The 18,765-nt window shown below is 41.0% G+C and overlaps 1 protein-coding gene across 1 annotated transcript; it reads right to left on the reverse strand.

Annotated features, from left to right (window-relative positions):
- Positions 1 to 4,980: 4,980 nt before the first annotated feature.
- On the reverse strand, positions 4,981 to 10,403 carry Acrv1 (acrosomal vesicle protein 1). The gene is made up of 4 exons (XM_075967606.1): positions 10,355 to 10,403; positions 8,873 to 9,400; positions 7,018 to 7,137; positions 4,981 to 5,105 (listed from the first exon to the last, which is right to left on the reverse strand). The coding sequence occupies exons 1-4, from the start codon at positions 10,401 to 10,403 to the stop codon at positions 4,981 to 4,983; spliced, it is 822 nt and encodes a 273-aa protein (XP_075823721.1).
- Between the last annotated feature and the right edge of the window lie 8,362 nt (positions 10,404 to 18,765).

Below are 18,765 nucleotides of genomic sequence, written 5' to 3' on the forward strand. Positions count from 1 at the left end.
TGATGTATATATTACCTCCCTGCCTTTTGACCTGCAAGGTTTCTGCTGGAAAATAATGATATTTTTTTAAAAAATCATTTTTGAGGCAGGGCACTATGAGGCCCATGGTGACCTGGGCCTCACTTGATAGTTCATGCCCACACTAAACTTGCAATTCTTCTGCCTCAGCTTCCAGTGTATACCACCATATCCAGCTCTTCTTACCCACCTCCCCCTGCCCTGAACTTCAAACTTCAGTCCTTTATTGTAAATTTTACACAAAGAAAATTATTCTTTTTTTCTTGTCACAGGTTCATCATTACATGGGCAAAGCAGTTCACAAGAAGTATAAAGATTCTTTGAAATCAGAACATCATTTATTATATTTTTCAGTTCCCAAGCCCCATGCCAGCCACTATATTCTTACTTCTTAGCTGAGTTAATCATAAAACAACTTCTGAGGCTCTCACCTCAGAGGCTAACCACCTGCAGTTTACAGAAGCATAGTTCAGTGGGCTTTACTCCATTGTCCTACCTTTCCCATTGTTGTTCCTCACAATTCAGATGTTGATTTATGAGGCCATAGGCTGGCAGCCCTAAAGCCCTAGGTTCTCAGAAACTTTATTCATCATTGCTACATTCCTTTCTGTTTCAGTATAGTTCTTTTGCCAAATTTTAGAAGCAAGCAAAGAACAATTTTTCATTTTCCCCAAATTTCCCCAGTTCTTTCATCAGCCAGGTTTTTTTCTCATAACCTGCTTTATAGCTTCAGTGCCAGCCCGCTCTATCAGATCAGGAGGACTCATATCATCATACAGCGCATCCGTATTTCCAGAAGTCACTGGTTCGGAAAGAGAAAAAGAACATGAAGACAAGTATACTAGTAGAATTGCTATAACCAGAATCATCTGTAACATTGCCAAATGGGGCACATAGGTGTTTCCTCACTGGCCCTCAAGTAACACGCTCATTTAGCTGCCACTGGGTTGCCTGGAGGGAATTGCTTCCTGCATCTCAGGAACCACTGGAGGGCGCTATGCTTTGCCATCTCCAGCACAGGACTCCTCTTTTCTCCCTTGTCTTTATTTTTTGATAGTATTTTGACAGTATATGTGTCTTGGTTTGGTTCTCCTGGGTTATTCTCCCTAGAGTTCTTTGAGTTCCCTGTGTTTGTAGCTCCATGTCTGTCTTCTGATTTGGAAGAATTTCATTCAAATGCTTTCTGTCCATCGTTAGTTGCCTGTGGGATTCCACAATACTAATAATTGCTTGACAGTGTCTTTTAAGTCAGTTCAGTTGTTTACTTCAGCCTTTTCCCAATTCCTTAGATGCAATTTTAAGTGGCCTGTCTTCAGAGTTGCCGATGATGAGATAGGAACGTGGGTCAGTGGTGGAACACCTGCCTAACGACGGAAGCCTTAGACTTAATCCCCAGAACTGAAGAAGTTGCTGATTCTTAATTCTTAATGTTGACCACTTATAGCTCTGATATTGTTTCTTTATGTACTGTTTTCTGATTACTCTTGACTGACATTCGTTGTTCTTTGAACACTCTTGATTTAAAATTTGTTGTCACTCACCACTCACCCCCAGCCTTTTTTTTTTTTTTTTTTTTTTTTTGAGGCCGGGTTCTCCGTGTATCCCTGCCTGTCTGGGAACTTGCTCTGTAGACCCGGTTGACCTCATACTCAGAGATCTGCCTTTCTCTGGCTCTCCAGTGCTGGGATTAGAGGTGTTTGCCACCACTGCCTGGATATAATCTGTTTCTTTAGAGATTGTTTTAGCACAGCCAGTTTTCTGCTCTGTGTGCACTTGTATTCAAGTGCACATACTCATCCATACATACCCATACCCATAATTACAAAATAATAAAAATAAATCTTTACAATTTGTTGTTTGCTTGAAAAACAAACAGTTCAAGTTGCTTTGTCTAAAGCAGACCCCCATCATAGCAAGGCATGTTTTGAGTCTTCAGATCAAGCTGCTGTGAAGGGTTAGTGTCTTCTGGTCTCTCCTTACTATCTTTCCTTTGTGTATATTTTCTCAATTCCTCTGTGTTTTGCTTGCCTTTCATGTGTGTGTACATTTGTAGGTAATTATGGGGGATACAGGCATACACAGGGCTGGCATTTTTTCATGGGTGCTGGGCATTGAATTCAGGTCCTTATGTTTAAGGGGCAGACACTTCACCAGTCTCAGAAGATAGCTTCTCCTGTAGCCTAGATTGGCCTAGAATTCCTGATTGACTTGCCTTCATTTCCCAAGTATTGGAGTTAGAAGTGTTTCTATCATGCCAAGCTGGAGTTACATATTCCTCTGGGCATAACCTCATGTCCAGTTATGTACCTATCTTTAGTCCCTTTCTAGCTTTGTTTGTTGTTTCCCATGGTTTTCTCCCCAACTTGTTTGTCCCTGAGTGAACTCTTAAATTAGGAGAAATAGACCTATCAGCAGCTTCCCAAAGAACTAGAAGGTTGCAAATAAGATCTGTTCCCACAATTGAAGAGCAGGTTTTGACAACCGGACTTTTGCTCCTAAGTATGGCTTGCTGCCTTGTGGGTGGTGCGAAAGCCAGTAAAAAAAAGTATTTTTACTGTTGTGTGCCTTCTACTTACCTTGCTATGAATTGGTAACTTCATTCTTTATCCAATATGAGAAAATTCTAGCTGTTACTTAAATGCGGAAGTGTTGGTAACAATTTAACTTTTGAAGCTTTTCCCTCCTTTTTTTCCCAATTGGATACTTACTGATTTATCTTCCTCACACTGAGTGATGTCTTAATGTGGGCCCCAATACCCTGTTAAAATCATCTAGTTATATATTTTTTCCAGTTATTGTACTCAGCTGTTTGTTTTATTTTGTTTCAGTCTTAAGTTCCTGCCCCACAAATAAGACTCATGACCTTGTCTTGATTCACTGCCTTTTTTCTCCCTTGGCTACTTGTTATATAGTTCCTTGCCTTTTCTATGCCTAATAAGTTATGTAGTAGTTGCTGAATTGTAGAGATTCTGGACACTGTTTTCCTGTGAAGAGTGCTGGTTTTTGCTTTAGTGGGACATAAGAATGGAGGTCTTGTACGACACAGCAGTCTTTTCTGTTCTGTTAGCTTTCAGATACTATTGTTATTGGGCTTCTAGGAATTCAGACGGTCAGTCAAGAATTTGGTCAGAGTAGATTCTCAGTTGGGTTTCTCTCCTGTGACTTTTTTTTTTCCCAGTTCTTCCAATTTACAAGGAACTTGGCCAGCCCTAGCCAGTATTCACTTGAAGCATCTGGTCACTGACTGTTTGTTTATTGCCATCCTGTAATGCGTGGATTGCAAGTTAACCATGCAGAAGTCTAGCAGATCTCACTCAGTGCTATTTTTGTTTATAGTGACTTTTCTCTTTCAGGAGAAATTTTGAAGATTTTAAATTCTTTTTTTTATTGAGTATCTGATATGTATAATTGTGATAGGTTTGGTCTCCATAGGTATAAGCCAGAACTCTCTTAGCTTCAAATATTCAAATAACATATTTGAATTTTTATTTTCCAAATGTCTATAGCTAGTAGATCTTTATACCCTCCTCTCAAAGAAACCTGTTGTGTCAACTCTGTTATCAGGTGTTCATTTTCCTTCTTGTTTCTCTGTAAACCATGTGTCAAATTGCGAATTCTACATTTTAGTTTCAGGCCATAATTTTTAAATTCTGTTTTATCTAAAGATGGGATTATATGTTCAAAAATTCTTTCAGCCTATATTTGTTGTCAGTGGAAACTTATTCAGATGTTTTTTGAGAGGGGCCATTTGTATGAGTGTGTATGTGTGTTCGGGTATGTGTGCATTTACATGTTCTATAATGGACAATTTTATAATGTACAAGAGTTCTTATGCATAGTAGCTCATACTTATGATCCCAGCACATGAGAAGCTGAGCCAGGAGAATTGCTGCAAATTTGAGACCAGCCTTTAACTACACAGTGAAGTTTAGACTAGCCTGAACTAGAGTAAGATATTTTAAAAAAATCATGATACCAAAAAGTTTTAATATTTAAAAAGTGGTAAATTATTTTATTGAAATTAAAGTCTGTTGCTTTGCAATGTGCATTAAGACCAGCAGCAGCTCGTGAGCCTTTAAACATGTGGAAGTGATGGATAAAAGGAGATGAACGTGTGGAGAGAAGAGAGGACTTTTTTGAAAAACCGCCCTGGCTTTATGATGTTTAATGTGAAGACTCACGTTGAGGTCATTCATATTTGGTTTTGGAATCCAGCTGTGGGTCTCACTAAGTCTGTACCCTTAGTCAATTTGTAATAATGTGGAGTCTAAATAAATAATAAACCATATGTGTCACATTTCCTTATTTGTAGAGTAAGGATGATGCTCTTTCCTAACTTTACCCTCTAGCTCTTTCCCTAAGAGTAAGGAGCAATCATACATGTGAAAACACCTTGAGGTGAAGGACTGTTCGTTATTCCACCTGCTCGCTATGACTGAGTAGATGATCCTCTGAAAATGGTTTAAGTATTATGGATTGCTTAAATGAAAAGGGGTATTTTGTTCCCATTACGTTAATAGTGGACCATTAAAGACTGAAAGGCTCATAAAAATGCTGAGTTGTGTGTATTACAAATGGAAGGGTTTAGGGGACAGACCTACATACTGCTTATGATCTACATAAGATTAATTTGTACATCTCTGTTGTATCTAACCCAGGAGACCTCTTCAGCTTCCATAAACAATTGTTCAAAACATTGACTTTATTTGGTCATGGAAAGAAACAACTTTGCAATTAGACTGATGGAAAACAATCTGAAGTCTGTTCTTTAACATAGGAATGTATTGCAAGAGGAAATCTGGGGAAGGAGAGGAGGTAGGAAGGCAGAGACATAGGCAATGGGTCGAGCTTCTTGTCTGATCAGGCAGAGACAGATGTGATTAGTTGAAGATGAATATCAATTGAGCCAAGTATAGTGGAGTGAAGCTGCCTGAGTCAGCGCAAGAAGTGGAGCGCAGGCTTCTAGGTCTTGTTGCAGAGAGGTTCATTCTGACAGCATATAATTTCTATTCTTGTTCCGTGAGAGATGAGGTTCATAGGTGGGCACATGGTCTCACACCCTTGAACCATGAACTGGAGTTTTCCACCTGAAAGAAGAATCAGACTGGCCTTAACAGAAAGCTGTTTTCTCCCGGCCTTATCCTTTATCCACGGTCCTGTGTTCCCATACAGTGATGACTAGGACTTATGTGTGTAGTTTTCCTGTTCCCTGCTTTCTGTCTGCTTTATCAGCTGCCCATTCCTCTTGTTTATATCTTCATTCCCTTCCTCTCATTGTAACGCTTTACCAAGCTCGTTATTTTCTCTTGACTGTGCTACTCTGCTGCCATTATCCTTTCTCTGCAAACCTCTAGCGAGCTGGCTAGCCTCAACTTCTCATTCACCTCTGAACCCCAGGTGCTCAGAATTTAAACTTTGCTCCCAAAGATGCAGTAGAAAAATTCTCTAGCCCTTTCCCATGCCTTCCCCCCTACCATTTCTGCATGAACTTGATACTCCTTTCTTGACCTTCCTCTGGCAAGGTTTCCCCTAATTTTCTGTCTTCTATTTTCTGAGTCCAGTTATCTCTACTGACCCAAGTCAGGTCCTCTTTCCACTTAAGTCATGATCATCTCCGTGCAGATAATACAGCTAAAATTGACCTGTCCCAAATGGAACTCTGCCATCCTCCCTGTACCTATTGCTTTCCTGATTAACCTTACTTGGCCTTTGAGAGTCTTGGATAATTTTGCTTTGGCCAATCAGCGTTTCTCTGTTTTCTTCTACCTCTTGACTTGCCAAACCCCAAAGAACTGTTGTGTTTCCTGTCTACATCCTGTATTTCTGATTTGACTTGGTGTTCGTTTTTAGCCTGTCTCTGCAGAATGACCCAATCAGTAGTTCTCTTCATTTCTGGTATTTCATTGGTTCAAAGTGAACATTAAAATTTTTATTTAGTATTGTTAACATTGTGTGTGTGTGTGGCCGTGTGCTTATGAAGCTCAGAAGACAACTTGTAAGAATTGGTCTCCTGCCATGTGGGTTGCTGTGATATAATTCAGGTCCTAGGTAGGCTTAGTGGGCAAGCACCTTTACTTACTGAGCTGTCTTGTGGGTTCAGAGCATTAGGAGTTTAAAAGCTGCTCAGGTGATTCTAATGTGTAGCCAAAACTGGGTAGTGGATTTTACATTTTTTTTTTTTAATGACCCTCTCCTCTCCAGACTTACCTGTTTTCCTTTACCTTCTAGCACTCTGTGCTTTGTCCCCTTTTATTTCTTTAAACATGGTTTTGCTATATAGCCCAGGCTGGTCTTTTGAACTTAATTCTCCTACCTTAGTCCCTCAAGTACTGAGAAAAGACACACATCATCTTGCCACTTTTCTCTGTAATATGTTAAGACCACAGTCTTTCTGTACACTTGTTTTTGATGCATCCTTCTGAAAGGCTTGCTTGTGATCTTTGGTGTTGATGTTTATATTCAGTGATGATTAACTGTACAATTATAGAAACATAGGGAGACTATTTCTTTCAATGGATTGGACAAACCAGAGCCAGGCAGTCCGGTTCATGGAATGGAAGTAACCAAGATCCCTTGTTTTGGAGATGAATCCTAAGTATAAGGTTTGAGAGATGTGAGAATATATACTCAGCTTTGTTAGCCTGTGTACATTGGTCTGTAGACAGTTGTTGAATAGTTTAGTGTCTACATTGTGCTGTGTCCTAGGAATATATAGTCATGAACAAACTAAACAGTTCTGACTGTAGTCAGTATAGAAGTAGCTTAAGGAAACAACTTAAAGGTTTCTTTATTTTGAAAAAAGCCTTTTCTCAGTTTCCCTTTTTTCTTCCCTCAAGAGTCTTACACTCATCAGTACCTAGAATTCTGCTCAGTCCTTGAACGAATGAAGTCTTCTGAACTCCCAAGTTCATTGATCCCTATTGCCCCCTCCCCCCAACGCCACCCCATTTTTATTTAAAAGATAATTGCTGTGCTCTCTGGTAGTTTTATCCCTACTACCTTCAAAGATCTTCTTTAACATGCACTGCTGGGAAGTTTGAGTGGTGCATATTCCGTCTCCATGAAGACATTTTCCATCATCATTCATATAGGAACATGTGTGGCAATTTATTGCTACTCCTGAAATTTGAAAAAAAAGCCTATGAAATTTCCCGACAGACCACTTAGTTGAGTCACACATATAGGCAGTGTGCAAAAAGTACACATATTTCTTAGTTCTTTTGGGCAGTACTGGGGATTGAACCTCTATTGCCTTATAAAAGTGCTCTGCCATTGAGCTATAACCCCAGTCTCTCTCCCCCTATTAACTCCACCCTCTCCTTTTGGTTATTGGAGACAAAGTCTTGCTAAATTGCCCAGTGATGAGATTACAAGTGTGGACTATCAGGTTCCCTTTCTGAGTAAGAAGAAATACTTTTACTTTGTAAACTTGTTACTGATGAATACTAAATTTATCTGAGTGACTTTTACTTTATAATCCCGTTGGCTTCTTGAATTTATTGGCTTCTTGAATTATAATGCCTTTCTATCATGTTTTACTTCATAAAAGAAAACTAAGTAACTGAATGTCATACTCTCCTGCATCCCAAGACAAACACACTTGCAGCCAATTTAACTAGTAAGTAAGCCATACTAGAATGCTAGAATGTTGCCAGCCCTGTAGAGTTCATTTTCTTCCCCTCCCTCCCTTCTTCCCTCCTTCCTTCCCCCTCCTTACCTCTCTTCTTCTTTCTCCCTTCCCCTTTCTCCCTCCCTCCCCTCCCTCCTTTCCTTCCTTTTGTATGTGTATTTGAGACAGAGTTTGAGTATTTAGCCCAGTCTGACCTCAACCTCAGCTTCAAAAGTACTGAAATGACAGACATGAACCATTGGGCACAGTTTGTATTTTCAGACTTATCTTGGTCAGTGACAACATTCTGAAATGCTCTGTGTCCTTATACTACCTCTAGTGCTAAGTCCCTAGCAAAAAGCATAAAGAAGCAGAGCAAAGAAAGCAGGAGCTTTAAGCAGACCTAAGGTTAACTTACTACTTTCTCGAAATGTGACTGACATTGGGATAATAGTTTCACCTTACTTTACGCATCTAAAATTTTAGAGTAATTAACATAATTGGGTGAAATGAAATATTTGTATTGAATAGTAATTTGAGACATCAAACTTTAGATTTTTCTTATGTTTCTACTGTGAATGGGGCATATATGGAGGTCGGAGGTCAATTGGGAATCAGTTTTCCATAATATGGGCCTTGGCTATTGATTGAACTTAGATTGCCAAACTTGGTCATAGATGTCACCACTGAGCCATCTTGCTGATCATAAGTTCTTATGAACTATGGGGTTGGAGAGTCCAGTAGCATTTTATATTGGTGATATTTTTCTTAAAAGTTCTCTAGGGGTTGGAGAGATGGCTCAGCGGTTAGGAGCCCTGGCTGCTCTTCCAGAGGTCCTGAGTTCAATTCCCAACAACCACATGGTGACTCACAACCATCTGTAATAAGATCTGATGCCCTCTTCTGGCCTGCAGGCAGAACACTGTACACTTAATAAATAAATAGTTTTTTTTTTTAAAAAAAAGGTTCTCCAAATTGTGTTACATTTAAGGCCTCATGGAACCTGGAGAATGCTCCCTGATACTGTGAAGAAGCAGAGTCTTTGACAGAGCCGTTTGTGATATATTAATGATTCTTTTACACTGCTTCTCTAAAACTGAGTTCCTTACATGTTCCCCCTCACCACCTCTCTTCCGTACTGGAGATGGTGTTGATCAGTTAGTTGCCTAGGCTTTTGTTGAATTATGTAGCCCGGGTTGGCCTCAACCTCTAGTCTAAGACGAATACCGTTCCATTGTGACTTACCTAAAGATGAGCTTGGAAATGGTGTGCTCATACCCTGTTCGTTCTTTTCACCTGAAGTTGCCTCGGCAGCCGACTGTTCACCCACCTCTTCAGTCTTTTCTCCTTGTTCAGCTGAAGACACTTCTGAAGCCTGTTCGCTTGACTGTTCTGAACCTTCGCTTGAAGTGTGCTCGCCCAAAGTGTGCTCGCCCGAAGTGTGCTCTCCTGAAGTGTGCTCGCCTGAAGTGTGCTCGCCCGAAGTGTGCTCTCCTGTAATATGCTCGCTTGACATGTGCTCACCTGAAACATGTTCTGAAGACTGTTCTCCCGAACTGTGCTCACTTGAAACATGTTCGCCTGTAGAATGCTCACTTGATTCATGTTCGCTTGAACTATGATGGATCAGAGTTTTCTCACCTGAGGGGGTTTCGTATAGAGATTCGGCATCTGACGGGTTTGTGAGTGAGAAATACTCACTTGAAAGTTGCTGGACAGAAGCTTGACGGTCTACAGACTCAAAAAGCTCATTAGGCTGACCTGGTGGTGCTCCTAGGAGGGAGAAGAGAGGAGAGCGGGATCAAGACTGATTTCCTGTGGAGCCAGACGAAAGGGATGTTTTCTGGGGAGTCTAGATGAGACACTTAAAGATAGTTTAGATGTTGGAGCAAACCATCTAATTACTCCAGGATATCAGGAAAGACAAAAGTGTTTAAACAAAAGTTTGGAGACCACTTCTGAGACTTAAGGACACAAGAAGTACATGTGGGATTCTCTTACCTAAGCATGACAAACACAAAGGGAAGTGAATGTCGCTACCGAACAGAACCTGAATCAGAAATCATCCCTCCCTCATGGCCTCAGTAGTCAGCCACCAACCTTTCCTCCGGTTCCTCTATGCTCAAAGACAAGGAAACCAGAAACAGGGAGGGAGAGAGAAGGCAAATAGTCCATCTACTCCACAACCGGGTCTGGGTGTGAGATCCTGGCTGGCTTCATACTGCAGAAATTTTCTTGCTTCCTCTTCTTGAGTGCTGGAGTTAGAGGTGCCACAACTGCCCTGCATAGGTAGCTTTCAGTACCGAGTAATTCCATCCTAAATTGAGGTTAGGTCCTTTTCTGGTGCTCGTGATAGGACGCAAGAGTTTCACTCTACAGTAGAAAACTTTAAACTTTGGGTAGGGTAAACTTTAAACTAGAAAGTTTAAAGCACAAAGTTAATCTACCAAGATTACCGGATGGGATTTGAGTTATACTGGTAAAGTGCCATCTCAGCAGTCGTAAATGCTGAAGGAAGCCGAAGCACGTTAGGCCAGTGGGCCCGTTTACCCGTACATCTGTAGCTAGGAGAGATCAGTTGATAGAGGAGTCCTCAGAACTGCTCTTGTTTAGTTAACTCTTGATTCCAAGTCAGGTTGATTTGGGTAACTAAGACTAGCCTTTCTTGGGGGAAAAAAAGCCCTCTTCGCTATCCACCCAGGATTTGTGTTTAAAAAGAACTCTTACCTTTAGCAAATCCAAGCAGATAAAGACTCAGGAGGATTAATTTCTTCATTTTGATTGAGAAAAAGAGAACTCTCTAGTGTGACACACTCAAGAGCTGAGAAGAAACTGAACAGACACTCCCAATGTTGAATCAGAACCAGAACCTCTGGGAGTTCTAGAATTGAAGAAACAACCTGCGAGTCCTCACAATGGGTGTGACTTAAGTTAATGTTGAGAGAGGCTGGAAAGTAACCATAGCGATGCTACTAGTGCAGGAAGGGCAATGAGTATTTTCTCTGTGTAGGATGGTGTTAGGGGCAGCTTCAAACACACACACATGTTTAAAAGGTAGTACTTTTTTTTTTCTTGAGGGTTGTCAATTGTGTACTGTAGTGGCCTGGTCAATTTCACTTTGTCTAAGTAAACATTTCATGGCTCTGGGCTGTACTCTGGAAGACTGATCTCCACTGAGATTAGCTGGGTACAGTGCCATAGGCTGAGTGATTCCACGTCAGAGGTCTTCTTGGGTATCCTTTCTCCCATGACCCCAACTTTGACTAGGTCATAGTAACACGTTTTTGCTCTTCCTACTTCAGTTTAGGGATAATAGTGATTTCCAGCTTCTAAGGTCTACATGCCCCAACTTTCCTTTGTAAATTTTCTGTGATATCATGCACTTCTGAGAATAGTCTTTGCAAATGTACTTGTAAAGGTGTGATTTATAGGAATCACATGGGCAATTCAAATGGTAAGAACTTAGAAGAGTATAATGATCAAGGGATGCTTAAGTTGACCTGTGACTTTATCTAGGGGCTTGCCAGGATGAATAGATGTGAAGAGACATCGGCTTGCTATAAAACTACAACTCAGGGTGGTGAGATCCTCTAGCCACCATCCCATGCCCTTCCCTGTCCCACTTTTTGGAGCCACTCTGTTCCATGTACCCCTGAATGTTGGGCCTATAATTAGGTCCATTTCTGTTATAATTGTTTCTTTCCCACATTGGACTTTAAGCTCTCTGTAAGTAGGAACCCTCACCATTGTAGTCTTAGTACCCAGAAGCATATTGGTTACATACTAGGTATATAATAAATTTTGAGTGAAAGAATGGATACCTTAGCTTTTCTGGATCTTCCTCTGCTTCATAGAGGAGAATCTACAAAGAACTAGATAGGCCAGTTTGTAACCTGGATCATCTGAAGAAAATGGTCCTTCTGGGGTCAAACCATTTCGAAGGTAAATCAAGGAGGCATGTTCTATCTCATCATCTGTCTTTGTTCCAACTCCCTAGAAGTAACGAGCTATGGAGAGTTCAGCTATGTGGTAATTTAGGCTAAGTATGCCCTACCTTGCTTGAGTTGTAAGTCCAAATTAGGATTTTTGAGCTTCAGACTAGATTCCTTTAGAGAAAGTGTGAAAGAACGTATCAGTAGCTCCATTATTTCACGGGGAATAGGCTACTTTTATTGATAAAAACTGTAGAAATTAGTGAAAGGTGCTATTAGTACTACCCACCAGTTTATGATTGCCAGCACCTGCTCTTTGGTAGTTATCTGCATCTTCTAGAACATCCTTACTTGTCCCTTTCCTGCCTCTTAAGGTCAGCTTCACAGCACCAATGTCAGTGTCCTTCAGATTGGTTTTCCCTAGCCTCCCACTTTCCATACTTTCTCCCTGTGCCTAGCAGTCTGGTGCTTTAAAACCAAACCTCTGAGCATGGAGGCACACCACATATAAGGGAAGACACATCATGGTGGAACTTAGGCATCTAGAGGTGGTGCAGTTCCTGACTCTTTCCATCACCAGCCCCATTTCATACAGAGAGGCTGATGTTCTAGTTTCTAAAGCCTCTAAATGGATGAAAAAAGTCAGCTATTTTTTTGTAGTGCTAGTTTGTAGCTTCCCTCTTTTGTCACCAACACCATGCTCACATTCCCATCTTTCTCCTTTCCCCTTGAGAACAATAGCTTTTTTTCTCAGAACATTTTTTTTTATTTATTGCTGCTGCCAAAAGTGTTTACAAAACTAAATTTACTTATGTGTAAGAGTGTTTTGCCAGTCAGGTGTGGCGGGACACACCTTCAATTCCAATGCTTGGGAGGGAGAGGCAGGCAGATCTCTGTGAGATCGAGGCCAGCCTGGTCTATAAAGTGAGTTCCAGGACTGGAACAGAACCTTGGCAAAGAGCTTGCAGTAATTTTTTGGGAGAGATTAATAACAAATATTCCAAAGCAGGAGACTTCGGTTTATAAAGAGAACTAATTGGATCCAGGCTGTAAAGAACCCATTTGCTGGATACCTTATTAATAACTCTTAGATCTGTCACTAGTGTCTATTTTCCAGATTTCTTTTTAGTGACAATATATAGGAGAATTCCAAGGACTGGCCGATTCTTCAGTATGTTGAACATTTAGCTACTTCTGTACCAGGCGTTCTATTTTCTTAAAAAATATTTATTTATTTATTTATTTATTATGTTTACAATATTCTGTCTACATGTATGCCTGAAGGCCAGAAGAGGGCACCAGACCTCATTATAGATGGTTGTGAGCCATCATGTGGTTGCTGGGAATAGAACTCAGGACCTTTGGAAGAGCAGGCAATGCTCTTAACCTCTGAGCCATCTCTCCAGCCCTGTACCAGGTGTTCTAATACCTGTAATTTTGTATGGGGAAAACCAATTTCTGGAGCCTGTACATTCTATACTGATGCAAACAAATCAGGAAAGGTTTTAAGTCAGGACATTTAAGTAAAATGGCTCAAAGCCCTGATGTTTCTGTTCATAAGCCAGAGTTATATACTACTACTTGTGGTATTATTAGATTTTCTAGAACCTCTTAATATGGTTTCTGACTCTCAATATGAAGAAAAAGTCCTTTTTCATACTAAAACCGCTAAATTCATTCCAGATGATTCAGAATTAACTTATTCAACTACAAGTAATCAGAAATAGAAATCATTCCTTCCCATATGGGTCTTCTAGCACAAAGAAATGATGAGATTGATCAGACATTGGTTGGAAATGTGCTAGAAGCCTTAGGATTTAATAAGTAACATCATGTTACACAGAGAAACCCTGTTTCTTAAAACAAGAAGCCAAAGTGTACTTTGTAGTTGAAAGTGAGGCTGCTACTGCTTCCCACTGGTTGATCTGACAGGAAACAGACCACAGCTTGCACTACTCTTGAAGGAGAAACAGATAAATGTATGCTCACAATTATTCATACAGACGGGCATGTGATAAGTATCTGAAGGGATGAATAGATATTGATACTTGATTTACTCTGTATTGTGGATTAGCTATAGTTTATTTTTATTGTGTTTTTGTTTTTCAGTATTTTTGAGATACTGTCTGATTATACAGCCCAAGAAGGCCTCAAGCTCACTTCTCTCTTGCTGACGCCACTCCAGACATCAATATGTTATCAACCTTAGGAAGGGAAGAGCAGACTGGATATACATTTATTAGTGTTTTGAAGCTACATTTATTCATTATTTTTTTCTGGCCTTGAGGTTAAAGCCCAGAGCCTTGAGCATGCTAACAAGTGGTGTACCGCCTGAGCTTCAAGCTCCTCAGCTCTACGGTGTGACACGTGAAAGGAATGAGAGCCAACAGCTTTAGCATGTACAAGGGAAAATCTCTGTGCTTGGGGATTGGCGACACATCAAGAGATGTACCCTGTAGCTAATCAGAATATGTGGGTTGCTACAAATAAAAATGCTGCTCAAAAGTATGACTTCTTGGCCTATCCACCGGACCCAAATAACTGTTTTAGGTATTCCCAACCCCCCCTTTTCCTTAAAAGAGGTATGTTATTTGGTGAAGGGTCTAGTGCACGGAGCACAAGGTATAGGGTTAGGAGCAATATAAGACATATTGACATCTGGAGGATTGCATATATTTTTTTTATTGAAAAAATGATTGCATATATTTTAATACTGAATCGGGGCAATTCCATTTTCTTTCCTTCCCAACTTCTTGAATACTCGTGGGCTGGCCCTACCAACACATACCTTTTGAGAAATTGAGTTGTTCCAGAGGAAAAATCCTTTAGAATTTGGCATTTGACTAAATTCCAGTTTAGTAACTGCTTGTTAGCCTGGTGTGAAGCTTGACCATCACCCGCCCTGTCCCCAGTGGCTCTTCAGAGCAAGTATCCAGTGGGAACACATGGTTGAGAACCACCACACAGTTAAGAACAGTCTCCAACATGAAAGAATCCAAAACACAGAAATTGTATCACAAACAGGTGAAAAGGTCTTCAAATACTATGTTATTAGTATGATTTCTTTATTTTGTTGAGAAAAAATTTCTGCCTCCTCCCTGCCTCCCATTTCCCTCTTCTCCCCCCCTCCCCCCACCCTTCTTCCCCTCCCCCTACTCCATTCCTCCTCCCTCTCCAGTCTGAAGAGCAGTCCGGATTCCCTGCCCTGTGGGAAGTCCAAGGTCCTCTCCCCTCCATCCAGGTCCAGGAAGGTGAGCATCCAAACAGGCTAGGCTCCCACAAAGCCAGTACGTGCAGTAGGATCAAAACCCAGTGCCATTGTCCTTAGCTTCTCATCAGCCTTCATTGTTCTTAGTATGATTTCTAACCACAAGAGATAAAAGAGGCTCTGAAAAGTTTACAGAAAAGAAAGAAGTAATAGCACTACACTTCTCAAAAGAACATAGGAAAATAGACAGAGAATAGCTTTTAGGAAACTTTTTTTTGGGGGAAATTATAAACCAAATTTCTTTAGTCAGTTTAATTGGAAAAGAGAATAGTGGTCTTTTCAGAAAAACAAAGTCTCAAAACAAATGGGGTTGGGTGTTAAGAGGGACACCAGCCTCTTTGAAAGGGTAGGGTTTGTTCTCTCATATAGCTAGCCTGAGAGTAGGTATTTGCTGACACTGTCAGAGGCCTGGGTGTCTGAAAGCAAGTGTGTGACATTTTTCATCCTTCCACTTGTTCTTGTTCATAGTCAGCAGGTGGCAGCACCCACAGGGCGTCGAGTTTTTCTATTGCTGTGTAACAACTGCTCACAAGTTTAGCCACTTCAGGCAACCCCCAGTTACCTCACAGCTGTGCGGTAGGTTTTCCGCACACAGGCTGTGAAGCCAAAATGATGGTGTACAGGGATAAAGCACCGGGGCAAATGACCAGAAAATTAACTTGGGAGGGAGGAAAAGACCATGATCTTCATGTGCCTGAGGCCACACTCCCATCCCTCACAAAGCTCTGGTTTCAGAAGAGGTCTTAGGGATGAGTAATGTCTTCCTTGCTGTTCAAACTCTATTCATTCATCAGTCTCTACAGGATGATATTCTAAATGATGGCCTGATTACTCATCTTCATTTTAATATTTTATCCCCTTTTAGCAAATGAAGGATAAGAGATATTAAATATCCTGCCCAGAATTGCGAAGCGAATGAGGGATAGCTGTGAAACTCTATACACAAAATCAGAACTGACTTCAGAGCCCAAGGTATTTTCCTGTTTTATTTCTTTTTTAGTTAAGCCCTGTGTCCTCCTAAATGTTACTGGGATCTTACTCTTGCCGCCCCTGTGATCTCTGACAAATAAATTCAGATAAATCATAGAGAACACATTTTTTAAAAAAGAGATGTATTGGAGACCAAAGTGAGGCGTTCTCTAGGGAGGAGAATGGGGCCATGGCTTGGAAGGGCTCTTACTAAAGAAACACTATGAGAAGGGACAGTTGCCGAAGGGACCCTTGACTGTCTACGTGTTTAGTCAACTTTATACGTTCTTCTAAAGTCTCTGGACTCCTTTCTTTGCAATTCTCCAGTATTTGGTTCCCATTAACACTGTCAATTTTGCAAGAGAAAAAAGTGGTTGACAAAAGGAGGAGGGAGTGTCACTGAAGGTCTCCTTGGACTATAGGGCACCATGGGAAAGGGTGGGTTGTTACAGAAGATGAGGAAGATGAGTTTGTTTTTGTTGAAAAAGCCCAGGGAAGGAAACGTTCTTCTTTCCTAGTAAGTCCTGAATGTTTTTTATAAATTTAATATTTGTTTCTCTTTGATAGTTTTTTTGTTCTGTTAACATTATTATGTCCCTAAACCCCAAAGGCCTCCAATTCTCCAATGGCTTAGGGAGCTACCACTCAGAAATCACTGTGGATCCAGGAATCAGGATTTGTGTCACTTGAATTCACATTTATAGAGACTGAACTTCTTTTTTTTTTTAATTTATTTATTATGTATATAGTACTGTGGGATGTACGCTTACATGCCAGAACAGGGCACCAGATCTCATTACAAATGGTTGTGAGCCACCATGTGGTTGCTGGGAATTGAACTCTGGACCTCTGGAAGAGCAGCCAGTGATCTTAACCTCTGAGCCATCTCCCCAGCCCTGAGACTGAACTTCTTGTGTGGGAAGTGTAAGTGCCATTGCAGAAGAGGCCTCCTTAGGGAGCTGCAGCCCCAGCTCTGGCAAAAGGAGAGAAACTGTGTTTCTATACACATGAAGGTACTGAAAACCGAGGACTGCATGTTGAGGACACACTGGATCATCAGCAGGCCAGAAGAAGGTGGTGGAGAGCAGTTGCACGGGCAGAGCATCACTGGCATGAGTGGACACCCAGCTGTGTGTGTTGGGGGGGTCCCTTGTTGCTGAGCCCTTAGATTCAAAAGCTCAATACCTTGGTTTTCCTATATTCTTGAGATAATAGGAAATAGAAATTGGTAAAGAAAGTGGATTATTTACGGTTTGGCCAAAGGAGAGGCTGGGTGGGGAGGGAATGCATTTAGGCAGTTTATGTCTTTGGCCATCTTACAGTTTATAGAAAGCCATGAGACAGACTGGTAAGTGCTTGTCTAGCATGCACAACACCTTGGGTTTAATCCCAGCACCACATAAAATAAGTCAAATAAATTTACAATGGAAATCATCACTAGTTGTTTATCTTAGAAAAATGAATATTGTCTTGAAGACAAGATTGAGGAAATGTTGCATTCAGACAGCGATAAAGCATGCCTGTAATGACAGCACTTGAGAAGTAGAGCTAGGAGGATCAGAAGTTCAAGGTTATATACTCTGGTACACAGGGACTAAAGGCCCTGATTAATAATAATCATAATATAAAGAAAAGCAATCAAAAGCACATTTCATAAAATGTGAGATATGATCAAGAAACCAAACCTGAGAATCCATAGAGTAGAGGGACTTGAGATACAAAAAGGCATCAAAGACATACTTAATGAAATTATAGCAGGAAACTTCCCAAACTTAAAGAATATGAACAGGTAAATACTTGAAGCATTTAGAACTCCAAATAGACATAAGCACACAAAAAGCCTCTTCATGATACATCATAGTTCAGATGCCAAGGGTATAGACCAAAGAAAGAAAATTAAAAGTTGTAAGAGAAGACTATAACTTAGAAAAGCAAGCTCATTGGAATTATATCTGAGTTTTCTGCAGAAATCCCCAAACCAAGGAAAACATGGAATAATGGATAAAGTCCCCGAGAATAAATAACTGCCAACTAAGGTGACTATGTCCACCAAAGCGAACATTTAAAATTGGAGAATCCTTCCTCTGCATCCTGCAGCAAATTCTACCCGTGTGCACCACCACACTTCCAACAGTTGCCGGACAGTAACCATGTCTCATTGCCTATAGCCCTATCATTAGAGTTCTGACAGATTTTTAATTAGCCAGGTATTATGTTCTCAGGCCCTCTCTTCTGGCCAAAAGTATTAAGAAGTATGTAGCATACATAATAAAAACTCAGAGACAGGAAAAATATTAATAAAATTGGAGAATTGATGAACTCTCACAATAGCAGAACCTATAGCAACTCCTGACTACTATGCCAGCATTAAAGGAGACACTTAAAGGAATCCTGCATAAGGAGCTCAGGAAAGAATCCATTTCATGAGAGGAATAAATCAATAATAATTAGAAATAATCTGTGTCTTAGTTAGGGTATCTATTGCTGTGACCAACACAATGACTGAAAAGCAAGTTGGGGAGGTAAGCATTTATTTGGCTTACATTTCAACATTGCTTTTCACATTGAAGGAAGTCAGGATAGGACCTCAAACAGGGCAGGAACCTGGAGGCAGGAATGTTGATGGAGCTATGGGCGGGCTGTGTTCCTGCAGCACGGCTCGTGGCCGCCTGGCTAGCTTATGCCGCAAAATAACAACACACCAGAGTGGTGAGTGCCTGCCTACCAGGCAGGCCTAAGGGCTCCCTGTAAGGGAGCCGGGCACCTTCAGCTCTGGCGCCAGGCTTCCTGCGTGCTCCTGGATACCATCCCCCCCTTGCTCCATTCATCCTGTTGGCCCTGGTTCATTGGGCTACTGGCGGCCCTGTTTAGTTGCTGAGGAATCCCATCAGGACGGATGAGTGTTTGCTATCCAGGGGCAGACTGTCCCGGAAGAGAGCACAAACCCCCTCCCCCAGCTCCTTCTGCAG

This window comes from Microtus pennsylvanicus, chromosome 3 (genome assembly GCF_037038515.1).
Source record: "Microtus pennsylvanicus isolate mMicPen1 chromosome 3, mMicPen1.hap1, whole genome shotgun sequence".
Taxonomy (NCBI): domain Eukaryota; kingdom Metazoa; phylum Chordata; class Mammalia; order Rodentia; family Cricetidae; genus Microtus; species Microtus pennsylvanicus.